This window comes from Schistocerca gregaria, chromosome 8 (assembly GCF_023897955.1).
Source record: "Schistocerca gregaria isolate iqSchGreg1 chromosome 8, iqSchGreg1.2, whole genome shotgun sequence".
NCBI classification, from domain to species: domain Eukaryota; kingdom Metazoa; phylum Arthropoda; class Insecta; order Orthoptera; family Acrididae; genus Schistocerca; species Schistocerca gregaria.
Genome location: NC_064927.1, coordinates 379,521,536 through 379,539,825, shown reverse-complemented (window position 1 = coordinate 379,539,825; position 18,290 = coordinate 379,521,536). Strand labels below are relative to the sequence as shown.

At 41.4% G+C, this 18,290-nt stretch overlaps 1 protein-coding gene across 1 annotated transcript in view; it reads left to right on the top strand.

Annotated features, from left to right (window-relative positions):
* The first annotated feature begins 474 nt into the window (after positions 1 to 474).
* LOC126284726 (chymotrypsinogen A-like) overlaps positions 475 to 18,290 on the top strand; it is an 87,158-nt gene continuing 69,342 nt past the window's right edge. Inside the window, exon 1 of the mRNA XM_049983861.1 lies at positions 475 to 591. Within this exon, the coding sequence (XP_049839818.1) occupies positions 510 to 591 (82 nt within the window). The 5' untranslated portion in view covers positions 475 to 509. The remainder of the gene's footprint in view (positions 592 to 18,290) is intronic.

Below are 18,290 nucleotides of genomic sequence, written 5' to 3'. Positions count from 1 at the left end.
CATCAGTCTCCTTTAACTTAGAACTACTTAAACCTGACCTAAGGGCAGTACACACATTCATGCCCGAGGCAGGATTCGAACCTGCGACCGGAGATGTCGCACGGTTCGAGACTGAAGTGCCTAGAACCGCTCGGCCACACCGGCCGGCTGCTAACAACTGATTATCTTCTTACTAGAAGAAACACTCGCCTACCCTTGTTGACTGATTTATTACCTTTCGTAACCATAGTTGCTGTAGCGACATTAAAATCGGTAATTCCCGTTTCTAGACTGACATTATGGATAAGGTCCGGCGTATTTGCAATTACTATGTATAATTCCATCACGTGTGGGCTACCGAAGTAGCTGCTCAGCACAGTTTTCAGAAAACAGATCTGAAGTCTCGGGCTTGAAACTGGAAATTCGAAATTTACTGTCGCAGGGCTAAGAGGTACACCATCCGCCTGGGAGGCATCCATCAGCGAGAGTACGAGGACACGGCCTGGATCACAGTCTCCATCTGGGCCAAGATGTACGCGGATTTCAACACAACGGGCAATTCCAACAACGATGTGTCTATTATCTTCCTGACTGAGGCACCTCCTCTGAGCAGTAAGTAGCCCAGAAGTAACGTCGTTGTTTCAGAGACAAAGAGAGAGAGAGAGGCAGATCACAGCTGCTGAACGTACGAGGGTGGTTTGATAAGTCTAGTAAATTTCCATGAATGAACGAAACATTTTTGTTGCGCCTTCACAGTTGGTAAGCTTCATTACTCTCAGGATCGTACGAAGACTCACAACAATTTGCAGCATTCAGTTCACTGTTGACAATTACCTTGCCGTTGGTGGGGAGGATAGCGTGCGTCAGCGATACAGATAACCGTACCGTAGGTGCTACCGCAATGGAGGTGTATCTGTAGAGAGGCCAGACAAAAGAGTGGTTCCTGAAGAAGGGCAGCAGCCTTTTCAGTAGTTGCAGAGGGCAACAGTCTGGATAATGGACTGAACTGACCTTGTAACACTAACCAAAACGGCCTTGCTGTGCTGGTACTGCGAACGGCTGAAAGCAAGGGAAAACTACAGCCGTAAGTTTTCCCGAGGGCATGCAGCTTTACTGTATGGTTAAATGATGATGGCGTCATATTGCGTAAAATATTCCGGAGGTAAAGTTGTCCCCATTCGGGGGGAGACTACTCAGGAGGACGTCGTTAGCAGGAGAAAGAAAACTGGCTTTCTACAGATCTGAACGAGGAATATCAGAGCCTTTAATCGGGCAGATAGGTTAGAAAATTTGAAAAGGGAAATGGATAGGTTAAAGTTAGATATAATGGGAATTGGTGAATTCGGTAGCGGCAGGAAAAAGACTTCTGGTCAGGTGAATACAGGATTATAAATAGAAAATGAAGTATGGGTAATGCTGGAGTAGGTTTAATAATAATGAACAATAAAATAGGAATGCCGGTAAGTTACTACAAACAGCATTGTGAGCGCATTCTTATGGCTAAGATAGACACGAAACCCACGCCTACCAGAGTAGCACAAGTTTATACACCAATTATCTCAGCAGATGACGAAGAGATTAATGAAATGTGTGATGAGATAAAAGAAATTATTCAGATAGTGAAGGGAGACGAAAATTTAATAGTCTTGGGTGACTGGAATTCGGTAGTATGAAAAGGAAGAGAAGGGAACCTAATAGGTGAATATGGAAGGGGGTAAGAAGTGAAAGAATTTTGCACTTTGTTCAAGAATCATAAAGGAAGGTTGTATACATGGAAGAGAACTGGAGGTACTGGGAGGTATCAGATAGATTATATAATGGTAAGACAGATATTTAGGTACTAGGTTTCAAATTGTAAGACATTTCCAGGGGCAGATGTAAACTCTGACCACAATCTACTGGTTATGAACTGTAGTGGGAATTTAAGGATATGGGACCTGGATAAACTGACAGACCAGAGGTTGTAGAGAGTTTCAGGGAGAGCATAAGGGAACGATTGACAGGAATGATGGAAAGTAATACAGTAGAAGAAGAATGGGTACCTTTGAGGGATGAAATAGTGCAGGCAGCAGAGGATAAAGTAGGTATAAAGACGAGGGCTAGTAGAAATCCTTGGGTGACAGAAGATATATTGAATTTCATTGATGAAAGGAGAAAATATAAAAATTCAGTAAATGAAACAGGCAAAAAGGAAGAATTCTTTGGAGAAAAGAGAACCACTTGTATGAATATCAAGAGTTCAGTTGGAAACACAAATGTGAGCAAAGAAGGGAAAGCAGAAAGGTGGAAGAAGTATATAGAGGGTATATACAAGGGCGATGTACTTGAGGACAATATTATGGAAATGGGAGAGGATGTAGATGAAGATGAAATGGGAGATATGATACTGCGTGAAGAGTTTGACAGATCACTGAAAGACCCAAGTCGAAACAAGGCCCTGGAAGTAGACAACATTCCATTAGAACTACTGGCACACTTGGGAGAGCCAGTCCCGACAAAATTCAAGATGTATGAGACAGGTGAAATACCCTCAGACATCAAGAAGAATACAATAATTCCAATTCCAAAGAAAAAACGTGTTGACAGATGTGAAAATTACCGAACTATCAATATAATAAGTCACGGCTACAAAATACTAACACGAATTCTTTACAGACTCATGGAAAAACTGGTAGAAGCCGACCTCAGGGAAGATCAGTTTGGATTCCGTAGAAATATTGTAATACGTGAGGCAACAATGACCCTACGAATTATCTTAGAAGGTAGATTAAGAAAAGGCAAACCTACGTTTCTAGATTCGTAGACTTAGAGAAAGCTTTTGACAATGTTGAATAGAATACTCTCTTTCAAATTCCGAAGGTTGCAAGGGTAAAATACAGGGAGCGAAGGGCTACTTACAATTTGTACAGAAACCAGATAAGCGTCGAGGGGTATGAAAGAGAAGCAGTGGTTGGGAAGGGAGTGAGACGAGGTTGTAGCCTCTCCCCGATGTTATTCAATCTGTATATTGAGCAGCAGTAAAGGAAACAAAAGAAAAATTTGGAGTAGGTATTAAAATCCAGGGAGAAGAAATAAAACTTTAAGGTTCGCCGATGACATTGTAATTCTGTCAGAGACAGCAAAGGAGTCATAAGAGCAGTTGAACGGAGTGGACAGTGTCTTGAAAGGAGGATATAAGATGAACGTCAACAAAAGCAAAATGAGGATAATGGAATGTATTCGAATTAATTTGGATGATGCTGAGGGAATTATATTAGGAAATGAGACACTTAAAGTAGTAAGTTTTGCTATTTGGGGAGCAAAATAACTGATGATGGTCGAAGTAGAGGGGGTAAAAAATGTAGACTGGCAATGGCAAGGAAATCGTTTCTGAAGAAGAGAAATTTGTTAACATCGGGTGTAGATTTAAGTGTTAGGAAGTTGTTTTATTTGTATGGAGTGTAGCCATGTATGGGAGTGAAACGTGGACGATAAATAGTTTGGACAATAAGAGAATAGAAGCTTTCGAAATGTGGTGCTGCAGAAGAATGTTGAAGATTAGGTGGGAGATCACATAACTAATGAGGAGGTATTGAATAGAATTGGGGAGAAGAGAAATTTGTTGCACAACTTGACTATAAGAAGGGATCGGTTGGTAGGACATGTTCTGAGCCATGAAGGGATCAGCAATTTAGTACTGGAGGGCAGCGTGGAGGATAAAAATAGTAGAGGGAGACCAAGAGATTAGTAAACTTAGCAGATTCAGAAGGATGTAGGTTGCACAGGATAGAGTAGCATTGAGAGCTGCATCAAACCAGTCTCTGGACTGAAGACGACAACAAAAACATTACACATTTTCATTTGAAGTGTTTGTCTTCCACACAAATAAAAACAGAAATGGATGAAGTTGAAGTGGAAGCTGCACTACCGTTGAAGATCATTTACTTTTGGATTAATGAATTTGAATGTTATCGGAGAGGCACCAAGAACGTCCAATTGAGCTCCCCACAAAGGAAACCATTGACAAAATCCATGATACGGTAATGCAAGACCACCAAAAAGAATTTGTGAGATTTCTAAGACTAAGCATCTCAACTGAGTGAGTTCGTTATATCCTACAAGGAGAAGTGGTTGTGAAGAAACTGTATGGAAGGTGGATACCACGATTGCTCACAGTCGACTAAAAGCGCATCTGGCACGACATTGCAATGCAATGTCTGGCGATGTTTAATCGCAGTGCAAAAGACATTGGCACCGATTCGTAATTGTTTTAATATTATACACTAGAGTCAAAATGGGAGTCACAACAATGGACAAAGGCTGCTGGAAGTTCTCCGAAGAAGGAGAAGACCTTTTCCTCAGGAGGTATGTCGAGGGCCACGGTTTTCTTATTCCCAAAGAGTGATCCTGATAGATCCCGTTATGGTTCTGCTTTCTTCCATGTAATCTAGAATGATCATTGCTTCATTATCGGATCGTACGAAACTAAGGTTTACATGCAAAAAAGTGATATTTCGCCAGGATAATGCTTCATCCCAAACATCAGCGATAACAATCGCGAAAGTGAAGGAACTGGGGTTTCAATTAGCTCATCATCCGTCCTATTCCCAAGCTTAACCTTAAGTGACTTCTTCCTGTACTCTAACTTGAAACGCTGGCTTTCTGGGAAGACATTTTCGTCATACAAAAAAGTGATATTTGGAGTCAACGAGTATTTTGCAGAGTCTGACAGAATCTGCTTTTTCGATGTGACGAAGAAGCTGGAGGAACGCTGGACCTAGTGTATATCCCTCAGTGAATTGTAGTCGAGACGTATGATGAATTGCTTACAAAACAGTCCTCTTTTCTTCCTTTTTTACCAGATTTGTCAAACAATCCTCGTAAGTCTTGTGATGGTATGCTGGTGAATTACCTTTTTATTTTCCATTCTCGGTTCGCTTAATGAACTTTAGCGTATTTACCTGATAATGCTCTACCGGCCACTCAGTTATTGAGCTTTGCCTTATATTAACTTCAGGTTTCCACACAATCAGTGGGACATGGTACTCGGTATTTCTACCTAGTTGGGTTTTATTGCTCAGACCATTTGGGAGGTATTCTTCACCTGTCATTCTTTTTAACTCCAAAGTCTACGACAATAGCCGTCGGGAGTTTTACCAAACAAGCCTAGCTATAGCAACAAAATTGCCAGTTTGTATTCGATGATTTTTACTCCGCAAAGGATCGTGTGGATACTTTATCTCAGCAGAATCTCGTCCACGGAATCGGTATACCATGTTCGGTTGAGTCGGTTCCAGGCGTTGCAGAGCTATACCTACGGCCTCTCCGTAGTGATTTTTTGTTTATATGTGGATGTGTAGTTTAGTTGTGGCGTCAACGTGTTGTCTTTAAATGTGTGTTTATTGTTCGTGGGGACGAGTCGCTGAACAGTAGGTGAGTACTCATCGTTAAGATCCGACAGTTTCATTTCACAGGTAAGAAACTCTGCCTTTGATAATGTTAAAGCTTCCTATGTTCAAATTCCCGTTAAATATACCATTTTGGAATGTCTGTATAGATGTAAAATAATCTAGGAATAGCTCGGGGTGAAGCATCTAAATCTTTTACTTTTAGAAATATCGAAGGGTTTTAACGGGATGTCTTATAACATGAATAATAATTTATACCTTTATATCCGTGAAGCGGTAATCACAGATATCTGTTTTTATATCGGTACAACTGTTTGCAAAAGGTGTTTCCTGATTCAAGAAATTAATTGTAACCTATCTCCTTTTTGGTTTTACGGCACGTAATATTGGAATAATTTGAAAAAGAATCTGCCGTCTTGCAAATAATGGCCAACAAACTAATTACAACTCACGTTGTACAGCACCTTACTAATCTCTGAAAAAGGTACGTTTATGTCTTCATACATATAGTGATGCTAATACTACTGAAATAGGTGGTTTGGTTATCAATACCAGAAATACGTTACAAGATACAAACGTCTCGATTCACGTCTTTCTCGTAAGAAGATTGGAACAAGAGTAAAACGATTATGAAAATATGCTCTGTTGTTTTCAAAGTTCTCAGTATCTTTGCTACAAAACTTTGATTATTATTTAATATAGATACTAATTTTCATAAACGTCACAGTGAGACAATGAATATTTTTACGAACTCTTTTCTACACATAAGTACAGTTCGTTTTATTACGTAAACCTTTCATGTCAACCATAAATAAATATTTCTCACTTCCTGTGGACCAGTACATCACTCGTCCAACGTTATATAATCACTTTCCTAGTAGTGCTACGAGCGCCTTTGTTCAGCATTATATCGTCATGTGTGTACCAATTTTGATTGAAGTTACTTCTACAAACCTCCCTCCATTTCTATCAGTATACAGTGTGAAGCAGCGCCGACAAAATATCGCAAATTGTTAACGAATATTTCCAGACTTTTTAGTACAATGGACCCCAGGTTGTAATTTGTTGCCGCATTTACGCGCTGACAGACGAAAAAATAATGCAACTCCGGGAGACGTGATCGGATGTCACTGCAACTTGGCACACGTGCAGACCATCGGTGGGAATGTAAATGATTAGAGTTGCAATTCTGATGGGTAGAACTTTCACTAGAGTGTATGAGTCGGGTCACCGGGCCTGGTATGGTAGACAAAGGATCTGAACAGCGTCAGATGTTGAATCATCAGTATGAAGGACACATAGATGCCACGTACTCACGTACCACAGTGTTATGAGTATCTGCAGATTTTAAAGTAGCTCTCACTGAGGGTCTTTATATGGCCAGTTGATCGAATCGAGCAATATCCAGATTCGTGGCGCATTTGGATTTCACAGCGGTCATATGTATGGTGTAAGGTGGCTATAATTTCGCATCTTACAAGCGGCCATCCACATAATTTGCCGTGATCTACAAATACAATTAGGTATCATGTGATAGGTTGTACATCGGATATATGAATATATAAAGGAGACTGACATTGCCACGTACGCCTTGCAAATAATTGTTAACGCTTATTGCATGAAAGATGGCGGAGTGTCTTTATTACCATACTAGTAGAGGTTGAGACGACAGTGGAGGCAGAACTCAAGATCTGGATGGAAGGCCCGCCCAGGTGTTCGTCCTGCTTAAACACAGGAAGTAGCTAGTTGGACGTCGTGGCACCTGAGCTCTAGAGCACAATAGGGTGTCGGCCGACCTCTATTGTAGCCATACAGGAAGGATAAATGGATAATACCTCCGAACTTTGCAAATCTTGGACGCAGGTGAGAGGAACAAAGAAGCGGCACCTCGAAAAGTACGTAGGCAGTGTTATTCGCAAGGATTTTTACTCAGAAGCGTACCACTGTATGAGTATAAGTTTTTTTGTCGCAATCTTTCCGCTCTGGACGACAAAACACTAAAATATAGTTGGTCGGCGTTCGGAAGAATCTGTAGAGGCGGAGAATATTCCGTGGTTTCGAGAATATGATTCGTTTTCGTAGTTACGATGCTGGGGAGCTGAGACATCCTGGGAAGCCAGCGCTGGAGAGACGAGGTATTCCGTTGTGAGCGCCCGTGTGTGACGGTCGCTCGAAATCAGCTTTGTTGGTACGGATGGACTTGCTGTCTTTGCTCTCAGGAGAGTTTATAGTTAGAACTGTTAGGCACTGTACTGTTGCGAATCTATACGATTGTGGACTTCATCTCCGGGCTGGAAGTCGTCGTTGAGTGCGCAGCTTTCAGTAATTGAAAGCACTTCCTCTGCCCATACTTACGTTGAGACGTTATCTGAACTCTGTCCTTGTGGCGGGGAGTTCGTGTTTCTTGTCTATAGAAGACAGTATTAGGGTATATTAGTCAGAGAACCGCCTTCTCTGAAAGAAAGAGTTTATTTGTGGCTGGAGCTCTACCATCGCCGCAGATGAGTACGAGAACCATCACTTCGACGCACCGGACGCAGTACATACGGCGATATCGCAATTTCTTGGGCTTATTAGGGCTATAAAAGGTAAACAGCTGTGATCACGTTAGTTTATTTCCACTGAGATTCCACAATACCGTAGATTATCTTTGAAAGTAGTGTCTTCTAGTGTCCGGTACGTAGATGATGTCAGTCATTCCGCGTTATTGATATTAGACCGTGTAGTCATAAAATAGGGGCAGGGTTGGTCAATTGATTAGTAATTTTACTTAGTAAATGTAAACTTTGTTAAATAAAGGTTTTTTTATCTAAAATAAATATACAGGGTGGTCCATTGATAGTGACCGGGCCAAATATCTCACGAAATAAGCATCAAACGAAAAAACTACAAAGAACGAAACTCGTCTGTCTTGAAGAGGGAAACCAAGTGGCGCTATGGTTGGCTCGCTAGATGGCGCTGCCATAGGACAAACGGATATCAACCACGTTTTTTAAAACAGGTGCCCCATTTTTTATTACATATTCGTGTAGTAGGTAAAGAAATATGAATGTTTTAGTTGGACAACTTTTTTCGCTTTGTGATAGATGGCGCTCTAATAGTCACAAATGTATAAGTACGTGGTATCACGTAACATTCCGCCAGTGTGGACGGTATTTGCTTCGCAATACATTACCCGTGTTAGAATGGACCGTTTACCAATTGCGGAAAAGGTCGATATCGTGTTGATGATTGGTTATTGTGATCAAAATGCCCAACGGGCGTGTGCTATGTATGCTACTCGGTATCCTGGATGACATCATCCAAGTGTCCGGACTGAACGCCGGATAGTTACGTTACTTAAGAAAACAGCAAGTGTTCAGCCACATGTGAAACGTCAACCACGATCTGCAACATATGATGATGCCCAAGTAGGTGTTATAGCTGCTGTCACGGCTAATCCGCACATCACTAGCACACAAATTGCGCGAGAATCAGGAATCTCAAAAACGTCGGTGTTGAGAATGCTACATCAACGTCGATTGCACCCGTACAATATTTCTATGCATCAGGAATTGCATGGCGACGACTTTGAACGTCGTGTACAGTTCTGCCACTGGGCACAAGAGAAATTACGAGAAGATGACAGGTTTTTCCACGCGTTCTATTTAGCGACGAAGCGTCATTCACCAACAGCGGTAACGTAACCCGTACAATATGCATTACTGGGCAACGGAAAATCCACGATGGCTGCGACAAGTGGAACATCAGCGACCTTGGTGGGTTAATCTATGGTGCAACATCATGGGAGGAAGAACAATTGCCCCCCCCCCCAATTTTACCGACGGCGATCTAAATGGTGCAGTGTATGGTGATTTCCTACGTAATGTTCTACCGATGTTACCACAAGATGTTTCACTGCATGACAGAATGGCGATGTACTTTCAACATGATGGATGTCCGGCACATAGCTCGCGTGCAGTTGAAGCGGTATTGAATAGCATATTTCATGACAGGTGGATTGGTCGTCGAAGCACCATAGCATTGCGCGCACGTTCACCAGATGTGGCGTCCCCGGATTTATTTCTGTGGGGAAAGTTGAAGGATACTTGCTAACGTATCCACCGATAACGCCTGCCAACATGCGTCAGCGCATTGTCAATGCATGTGCGAACATTACGGAAGGCGAACTATTCTCTGTTGAGAGGAATGTCGTTACACGTATTACCAAATGCATTGAGGTAGATGGACATCATTTTGAGCATTTATTGCATTAATGTGGTATTTACAGGTAATCACGCTGTAACACCATGCGTTCTCAGAAATGATAAGTCCACAAAGGTACATGTATCACATTGGAACAACCGAAATAAAATGTTCAACCGTACCTACATTCTGTATTTTTAATTTAAAAAACCTACCTCTTACCAACTATTCGTTTAAAATTGTGAGCCATATGTTTGTGACTATTACAGCGCCATCTATCACAAAGCGAAGAAAGTGGTCCAACTAAAACATTCATATTTCTCTACGTACTACACGAATATGTAATAAAAATTGGCGCAGCGCCATCTAACGGGCCAACCATAGCGCAATCTGGTTTCCCCCTACAAGCTAGACAAGTTTCGTTCTTTGTAGTTTTTTGTTCGACTCTTATTTCGTGAGATATTTGGCCCGGTCACGATCAATGGACCACCTTGTATAAGTAGGAACAGCGTTTATCATTTAATAGGAATAGTTGCCTTCATCATACATTTATGTTTAGATTGTAATTTCTAGAATTAAGAGATACTAAGATCTGCTTCATGGGGTAGTCAGAAAGGGCCAAATCTTCATTTTAGCGTACATACATCAGTCGATCACATATGACACCCACAATGAAAGATCGCTGTGTTGTGCGTCAGGCGCACAATAACAGTTCCACATCTGTGTGCATCACCCGAGAATAAGAAACGGACCCCTTGCAGCTCTCTGTGTTATCCCACACCAATGGTAGAAATGCTGCAGTAGCTGGACAAAAGAATCACCGTCCCATGCGTAGCCTGCGTTAACACCATAACACGAACTGACGTGTCTGGAGTGGTGTCGAGACTGAAAAGCGTGTATTGCTGATAAATGGCGTCGCGTTATCTTCACCGATGAACCGCAGCTTTGCACTGCCCTGGATGACCGTTGACAGTGTATGGCGGTGATCTGGAAAGAGGCCCCACTCTTGCAGTTACTTTGAGAGGCACGCAGGTATTACTCCTCTCTCCAGGGTGTTGGAAATCATTGGCTACGACTTCAGGTCACAGACGATAAACCCTTCCATAGGCCTGGCATATGGATTACCTGTAGCCTGAGTCTTCACTCCAAATCACTGCTTTTAATTCATACACTGTTCAGTGGTAAAGATCTTTAGATGACCTCATGCCTCGCCAGACATTGAGTGCAAAAACGTGTGGCTGATACGGGCACCTCAACCATTGTATGCCACAGCTTTTAACTCCCTACGCTCAGTCATTCCTGCGTCATGACGGATACAGGAATTAGCGACCTCAAGGCAGCTGCTGTTGGGCTGAATGCCGTAACGCCGACATCCATCAAAATGAAACGCGAATAACATCTGCTTAAAAAGCCAATAAAAATGCTCCTAACGCCTTTTTAAGAGACAGTCTGCACTCCTTTCGTTCTGATCATGTAAGCGTAGAAAAGATGTGGAAGGATTTCAAAGAGATAGTATCGACGGCAGTGGAGAGATATACACCACATAAATTAATAAGTGATGGTACTAATATCCATGGTATGCAAACCGGGTCAGTTCGCTGTTGCAGAAGGAACGAAAAGGGGCATCCCAAATTTAAAAGAACGAAAAATCCCCGAGATTGGCAAAGTTTTGCAAAAGTTCGAAAGATAATGCGTACTTCAATGCGAGATGCTTATAATAAATTCCACAACGAAACTCTGTCTCGGAATCTGGCAGAAAACCCAAAGAGATTCTGGCCATGCATAAAGCACACCAGTGGCAAGACACGATCAATATCTTCACTCCGCGATAACAATCATGAAGTCACTAATGACAGTGTCACTAAAGCAGAGTTATTAGACACGGTTTTCCGGAACTCTTTCACCAAAGAATACGAAGTAAATATTCCTGAATTGCAATCAAGAACAACTGCCAAGATGAGCAACATAGAAGTAGATATCCTCGGCGTAGCAAAGCAGCTTAAATCAGTTAATAAAGGCAAGGCCTCCGGTCCAGTTTGTATACCAGTCAGGTACCTTCCAGAGTATGCTAATAGAACAGCTCCAAATTTAGCAATTATATACAACTGCTTGCCCACAGAAAGATCCGCTGAATTACGTGTTCGAACGTTATGAAGTACCTCGAAGAAAACGATTTATTGACACATAGTCAGCAAGAATTCAGAAAATATCGTTCTTGTGAAACACAACTATCTCTTTATACTCATGAAGTAATGAGTGCTATCGACAGGGGACGTCAGATTGGTTCCCTATTTTTAGATTACCAGAAGGCTTTCGAGATCGTTCCTCACAAGCATCTTCTAACCAAACTACGTGCCTATGGAATATCTCCACTGTTGTGCAACTGGATTCGTGACTTCCTGTCGGAAAGGACACACATTTTGTATTAATAGACGGAAAGTCATCGAGTAAAACTAAAGTAATATCCGGCGCACCCCAAGGAACTGTTATAGGCCCTCTATTGTTCCTGATCTATATAAATGACACAGGAAACAATCTGAGTAGCCCTCTAAGATTTTTTGCTGATGACGCTGTCATTTACCGCCTTGTGAAGTCATCAGATCACCAAAACGAATAGCAAAACGATTTAGATAAGATATCTGTATGGTGCGAAACTTGGCAATTGACCGTGATTAAAGAAATGGTGAAGTTATTCACATGAGTACTAAAAGAAATCCACTAAATTTCGATTACGCGATGAGTCACACAAACCTGGAGGCTGTAAATTCAACTAAATACTTAGGGATTACAATTACAAATAACCTAAATTGGAAAGACCACATAGATAATGTTGTGAGTAGAGCAAAGCGAAGACTGAGATTCATTGGCAGAACACTTAGAAGGTGCAACAGGTCTACTAAAGAGACTGCTTACATGACGCTTTCCCACCCTATTCTGCAGTATTGCTGTGTGGTGTGGGATCCGAATCAGGTGGGACTGACGGATGACATCAAAGAATGGCAGCTCGTTTTGTATTATCTCGAAATAGGGTAGATAGTGACACAGATATGATATGTGAATTGGAGTGGCAGTCATTCAAACAAAGGCGTTTTTCATTGCGACGGGATCTTTTCATAAAATTTCAATCACGAATTTTCTCCTTCGATTACAAAAACATTCTGTTGGCACCGAGAAATGATCATCACGATAAGATAAGAAAACTCAGGGCTCGCACAGAAGAAATTTAAGTGCTCATTTTCCCCCGCGCCGTTCGAGAGTGGAACGGTAGAGAGACAGCTTGAAGCTGGTTCATTAAATACTCTGCCAGACACTTTATTATAAATAGCAGAGTAATCACGCAGATGTAGATGTAGATGTATCTGGACTGTTGGTAGTGCTCTGGAACTAACCTGTCGTTCTCTCCGCTGGTTTTATGCGTCTCTTATTGTTGTGTGTGTGTGTGTGTGTGTGTGCAGCCATCCTCTGCAATGCTCGACAGTTTTTGTCCGTTAGTACGTGTGGTCTGCCACGTCTTGGTTTAATAGTGGTTGTTCCTTCGTGTGTCCACTTCACACACTACCAACAGTCGACTTGGACAACTTTGGAAGGGTTAAAACGTGCCTGATGGATTTGTTACTTGGGTCACATCCAATAAGTGGTACACGTTCGAAGTCACTGAGCTCTCATGATGGTTCCATTCTGCTGTTGTGGCTGTTTTGCTGACAATATAATACTCACCGCCATCTTTTATACAAATGGGTCCAGCTCTCGTGATATCCAGCGCTCAATTCCTCATTACGGTGGTGTGTTCGGATACTCTTCATCAAATAGTGTACGTCTTATCTGGAATTAAATTTATACCTTTCACTGACAATACTAACTTTTTACAACAGTAATTCCCAATTTGCCCTCCACCCTAATCTTTGAACTGCTTGTTTTCCCGGTGAGTTCTACGTCAATAGTGGTGCCCAACAGTGTGGATAGGTTTACACATGAAGAACTGGACGATACTCATCTCGTGTATTGATTCAGTCACTTCAAACGAGGTGCAGCGTAATAACGCTAAACTGGCCTATGCTGTGTTTTCTATAGCGCGTTTAAGGTGATTACATATCACAGGCTTCCTCAATGCTGAGAAGAAATTTCACAGAATGACAGTATCTCGGAATAACAAACTGAGAAATTATAATAACATTATTATAACTGAAGTTGATGGTTCCGTGATTCAGAATTGCATGAAAAGATTCCTGAAGAACATTCAAAATTTCGTCGGTGCATTTTGGGTTTCCCCTGCAGATGAAAGAACATTATAACTTCTCAGCGACAGCAGGTTTCTGAAGATGGTACATAAGATCGTCTGAACAATGGTGGGGAAGGAGGTCGACCAGAGACTATTTACGAACAACATGCCAGACATTCACGTCAGCAGAACTGACGGAAAACTGCTGAAAATCAAAATTGACAGTGGGACGAAATTTTACATCTCACTGCATACCAATACAAGCTCAGGAATCCTAAGAACTGTCCCATTTCACTCCTTTCTAGCGTTAGAGAGAATGTACGGCCTTTGACATAAGACCTCGCAACTAGCTGCAGCTTACAGATACAAAGTCCAGTAGGTCAGGTAAGGCGGCAATAAAACTCTCCGACTCTCATAAACCTCAACGACCTGGCAACGCTGTAGGACGAAGAACTTCGTTGAGGCGGTATTGTCTTTTACTGGGGCCTTTCTGGTGACGTATGTGCTCTAGGGGTAAAGGTTGTGTTCTATAAAGATGAAGTCAAAAGTTCAAGCATATAGCTTCCTTTTTTTTAACCCCATCTAAGAGTATCAGTCTGACGTAATCACAAACATATGTTATTACAGTGCCTAGTAGAACACTACAGGCAAAAACTTGTGAACACACCTCTACTGGAGGGTTTGCCTCGACAAACAGAATGCTGGTTACGGGCCACGGACAGCGCTTCATAGCGACTGTTATCAGTCCAAGTGGTTGGAGCACGTTGCCCATCGCTAAACGGATGGAACACGGTGACATAATAACGAGGGTGTCACCATTGCCGTGATGTGTTTGATGTGAAGGACACTGAGCTACATAATTTACTCCACTGTTAGAATTCACCTAAGCAATCAGATTGGTAATTACGTTTGTAGTGTTTTTGTTTGGTACGGGGATGCGGAGGTTCCTCTGAACGTTTTTTTCCGTTTGAAGTTTCTATAATTTGAAGTTTTAGTACTTGTCCTACTGGCAGCTATAAATTTTTCATATATGAAAGTTGTGAGCGTTACTTATGCTTTATAAATTGTAGTTTAAAATGGGGCACTGCCTAACTATTTATACAACTTTTTCACTTTGGATTTAACAAAGTGCTGAATACAGTAGAGGCAGCCCGAAACGTTTGTGCTGCGCAAAACGTGATTTTCATCGGCAAAATCACGTACGTAAATGTTTTTTTTCTAATGTAAGACGGAATATTCAGTCATCGTTAGTTAAATATACTGTGGAAGACGTAAATATCGAGACGAGAAATGCTTAGACGGTATGACCACTGACGGTCCTCATCAGTATACGAAAAATTTGTAAAATGTAATGACAACAAAAATTTGACCTTCCTGTGACATTTGTGTGCTGTGGGGAAGATTCGTACGTCTGGTGTGCAGGTACAAAGAGTGCCCTACTTCAAAGCAGCAAAACTGAAAAAGGGAGTAGTGTATGCATTTTTGCTTGAACGACACCAATTCTCCATAGCGCATTCCTGTCCAATATCGCTACAAGTGACCAGATATGCTGCATTTATGTTAACCGCATAGCAAAAACATTATAATTAGGGTTCGTCCAATAATTATTTTTATATCAATATCCAGATGACATACATTATGGATCTAGTGAAACAGAGGGGGTGCTGTATATCATTAACTGTTCCCCACTGTTGTGTCCACAGTATCTGGCATTTTTTGCCATAACCGAGACTTCTTTCCGTCAGAAAAACGACTTAGAAGACGGCGTCAAGTAACGCGATGCGATCTGCTGCTATCAAAAAGAAAAGAAGATAAAATGACTAGAATAAGTAATCAAACAGTTTGATTTGGAAACCTTCCCTCATCTCCGCATCTTGCATGATGTCGCTCCTTATCTAATGACCATCACGAAAAATTCTTTCCATGTGAAACCCTTCTACAAAACTGGCTGGAGGACATAGAAAATAGGCAATCAAAACAAAAGAAACAGATGGAATAAAAATAAGTAAACTGATTATTAGTTCAAAAGTAATCGCTTCAACTCTTAACACATTTATCCCACAGCCATACACGAAAGTCAGTGCCCTCACGGGAAAATGTTTGCGATTGCCTACGAAACTGTGCTTCTACCTTGGGGTGCGCCTCTTCAATACAGCTCTCCCGCCGTGGAGAGAAATCGCATGGGGAGAAATGAAAAGACTGTGGAGAAAGGGCTTCACAGCGAAATTTCTTTAGCGCGTTCGAAGCAACCTTGGCGACGTGTGAGCCCACCCTGGGAAGTCCTCACTCGTCCTCCACACTGTCCCGATCTCTCCCCGTACGATTTCCGTATTTTTGGAGATCTGAAGGGAGACCTCCGTGGCCGCCGATTTGCCTCGGACGAAGAAGTGTACACTTGGATACAATCATGGTTGCGTATTCAACAGCAAATATGTTTCCATGAAGGCATTAACTGTGTTGTCTCACAAACTCCAAGTTTAACATTTATCTGTTCAATAGCTACACCTGATTTTAATTTTACGCTTGTAATTAATTTTAATAATATTATCTGCATGTGACTTGGGAGCCTCAGCACATGCTGAATGTATTAAGTTTTACATAATGTAATCCAAGTAAGCCCTTCTTCTTCTGAGGAAGATATCCTTAGCGGATGTGGAACCTGCGATAGCCGGCCGGTGTGGCAGTGCGGTTCTTGGCGCTTCAGTCTGGAACCGCGTGACCGGTACGGTCGCAGGTTCGAATCCTGCCTCGGGCATGGATGTGCGTGATGTCCTTAGGTTAGTTAGATTTAAGTAGTGCTAAGTTCTAGGGGACTGATGACCACGGATGTTAAGTCCCATAGTGCTCAGAGCCATTTTTGAACCTGCGATAAGACAAAAAATAAATAAAAATCGCAACTGATTGATTGTGTAGTTCATTAATTTGGAATTTACTGGAAGTTGTAACAACCATCTTTAGTATTGTCTTACATTATCGTTAAGTTGTGTTCAAATAGGCGATTTTCTGATATCTAATCAGATAGCCCACTGTTGGTTTTTGCTAGATATGTCTATCTGGTCTATATTCCAGGATAGCGTAGGCCATTCTCTGTGATGTTTAAGTTGTGAGATTTAATCGTTTTTGTGTTAGTTCCCATTTGTATTTGAAACGCTTATTTATGAAAGACCTATTGTCACATTTTGTAATAAAATTAATTTTATGTGAAAACGGTATCTCAGTGCTTGATTACATTGTTTATTTACGAAAGGTCGTTTGGCCCACGGATTCAATACTGTCGTTAGACCATATGAAACATGTGTTTATTTAAGGGAGGCGTCTTGTCATGGAGAAGAGGTCTTTTCATAATATAAAGTGTTGTGGCCACCCTGGGAACCAGAGCTTTTTGTTAGTTTAGTTCTTTTGTGTTGGTCACTTTTGTTCTCTGTCACAGTTTATTAATCATTTTCTTCTCATTTACACTGTGAATGTGCGAAGCAAGTGCCATTTTAGTTTTTGTGAAATATTGTTTTTTAAGTGTTTGTTGTCATAGTGACGTGAACAACGTCAGATACTGAGAGGGAAAGTGCTAATGAAGCTTATTTAGACACATATAAAAATGTATCAAAGGTCTTCGTAGGCCTGCCAGCTACAAAGTCACTCGAACAAAGAAAGGAAGAATTCGTGGGTGTGAGCATTTGAACTACGAAGGTAACATTGTGGAAGCCCAGACAACAGAAATACCTTGCACGTAAGTACAGGACCCTATTCTTACTGTGGGCTAGTTTTAGGTTTTTTCAGGTGCGAACAGAAATTTTTCAATAATCTAACTGAATATGACCGCACTTATATCCTACACAAAAGTGGAGATTTTAACAGCAAACATGAACAAGATTTGTTTTTCCACTCCTTAGTAGAAGCGTTTCCCGTGAATACCGTACGCTCTGGGCTTAGGTCTATAGCACATAATGGGGAACCTGAAATGAAACCTAGGCCCAGTCACTCCGCGGATCATGCAAGTTCATTCAATTTTTTAATGACTGCATAATCAAGAATTAAGGTATGTAAAGAAGCGTTATTAAGTCTGTCTGGTACATGTGAAAGAAGAACGTCAAAGCTAAAAGAGTCATTACTGATGGGTATGGTCGCAGAAATCTCAGGGGACAGCAAAATAGTCGCAAGACGTTTACCAAGGATTTTATGGACGTGATTCACAATCATATTAATTCATTCCCTGTGGAGGCTAGCCACTATGCTTCCGAGGAAATAATGTACTTAGACGGAAAGATTGACATTAAAATGATGCATTTTTGTTCAAAGAAAAATGCAGTTGAAGTAATTCTGATTGTGAAACAGTTATTATTCCAAAATTCACAAGGAACATTTCAGTTATTGTTTTGGTAGGATTCAAATAGATACGCACAGTTAGTGCGAGCAGCTCAGTGTGAGACTTAAAATCCCGCAGCTCAGTGATGCTACAAAAAGAGTAGCCGCTTCATAGCTCCTTGTCCATACAATGAGGAATGATAAATTTTATAGCACTT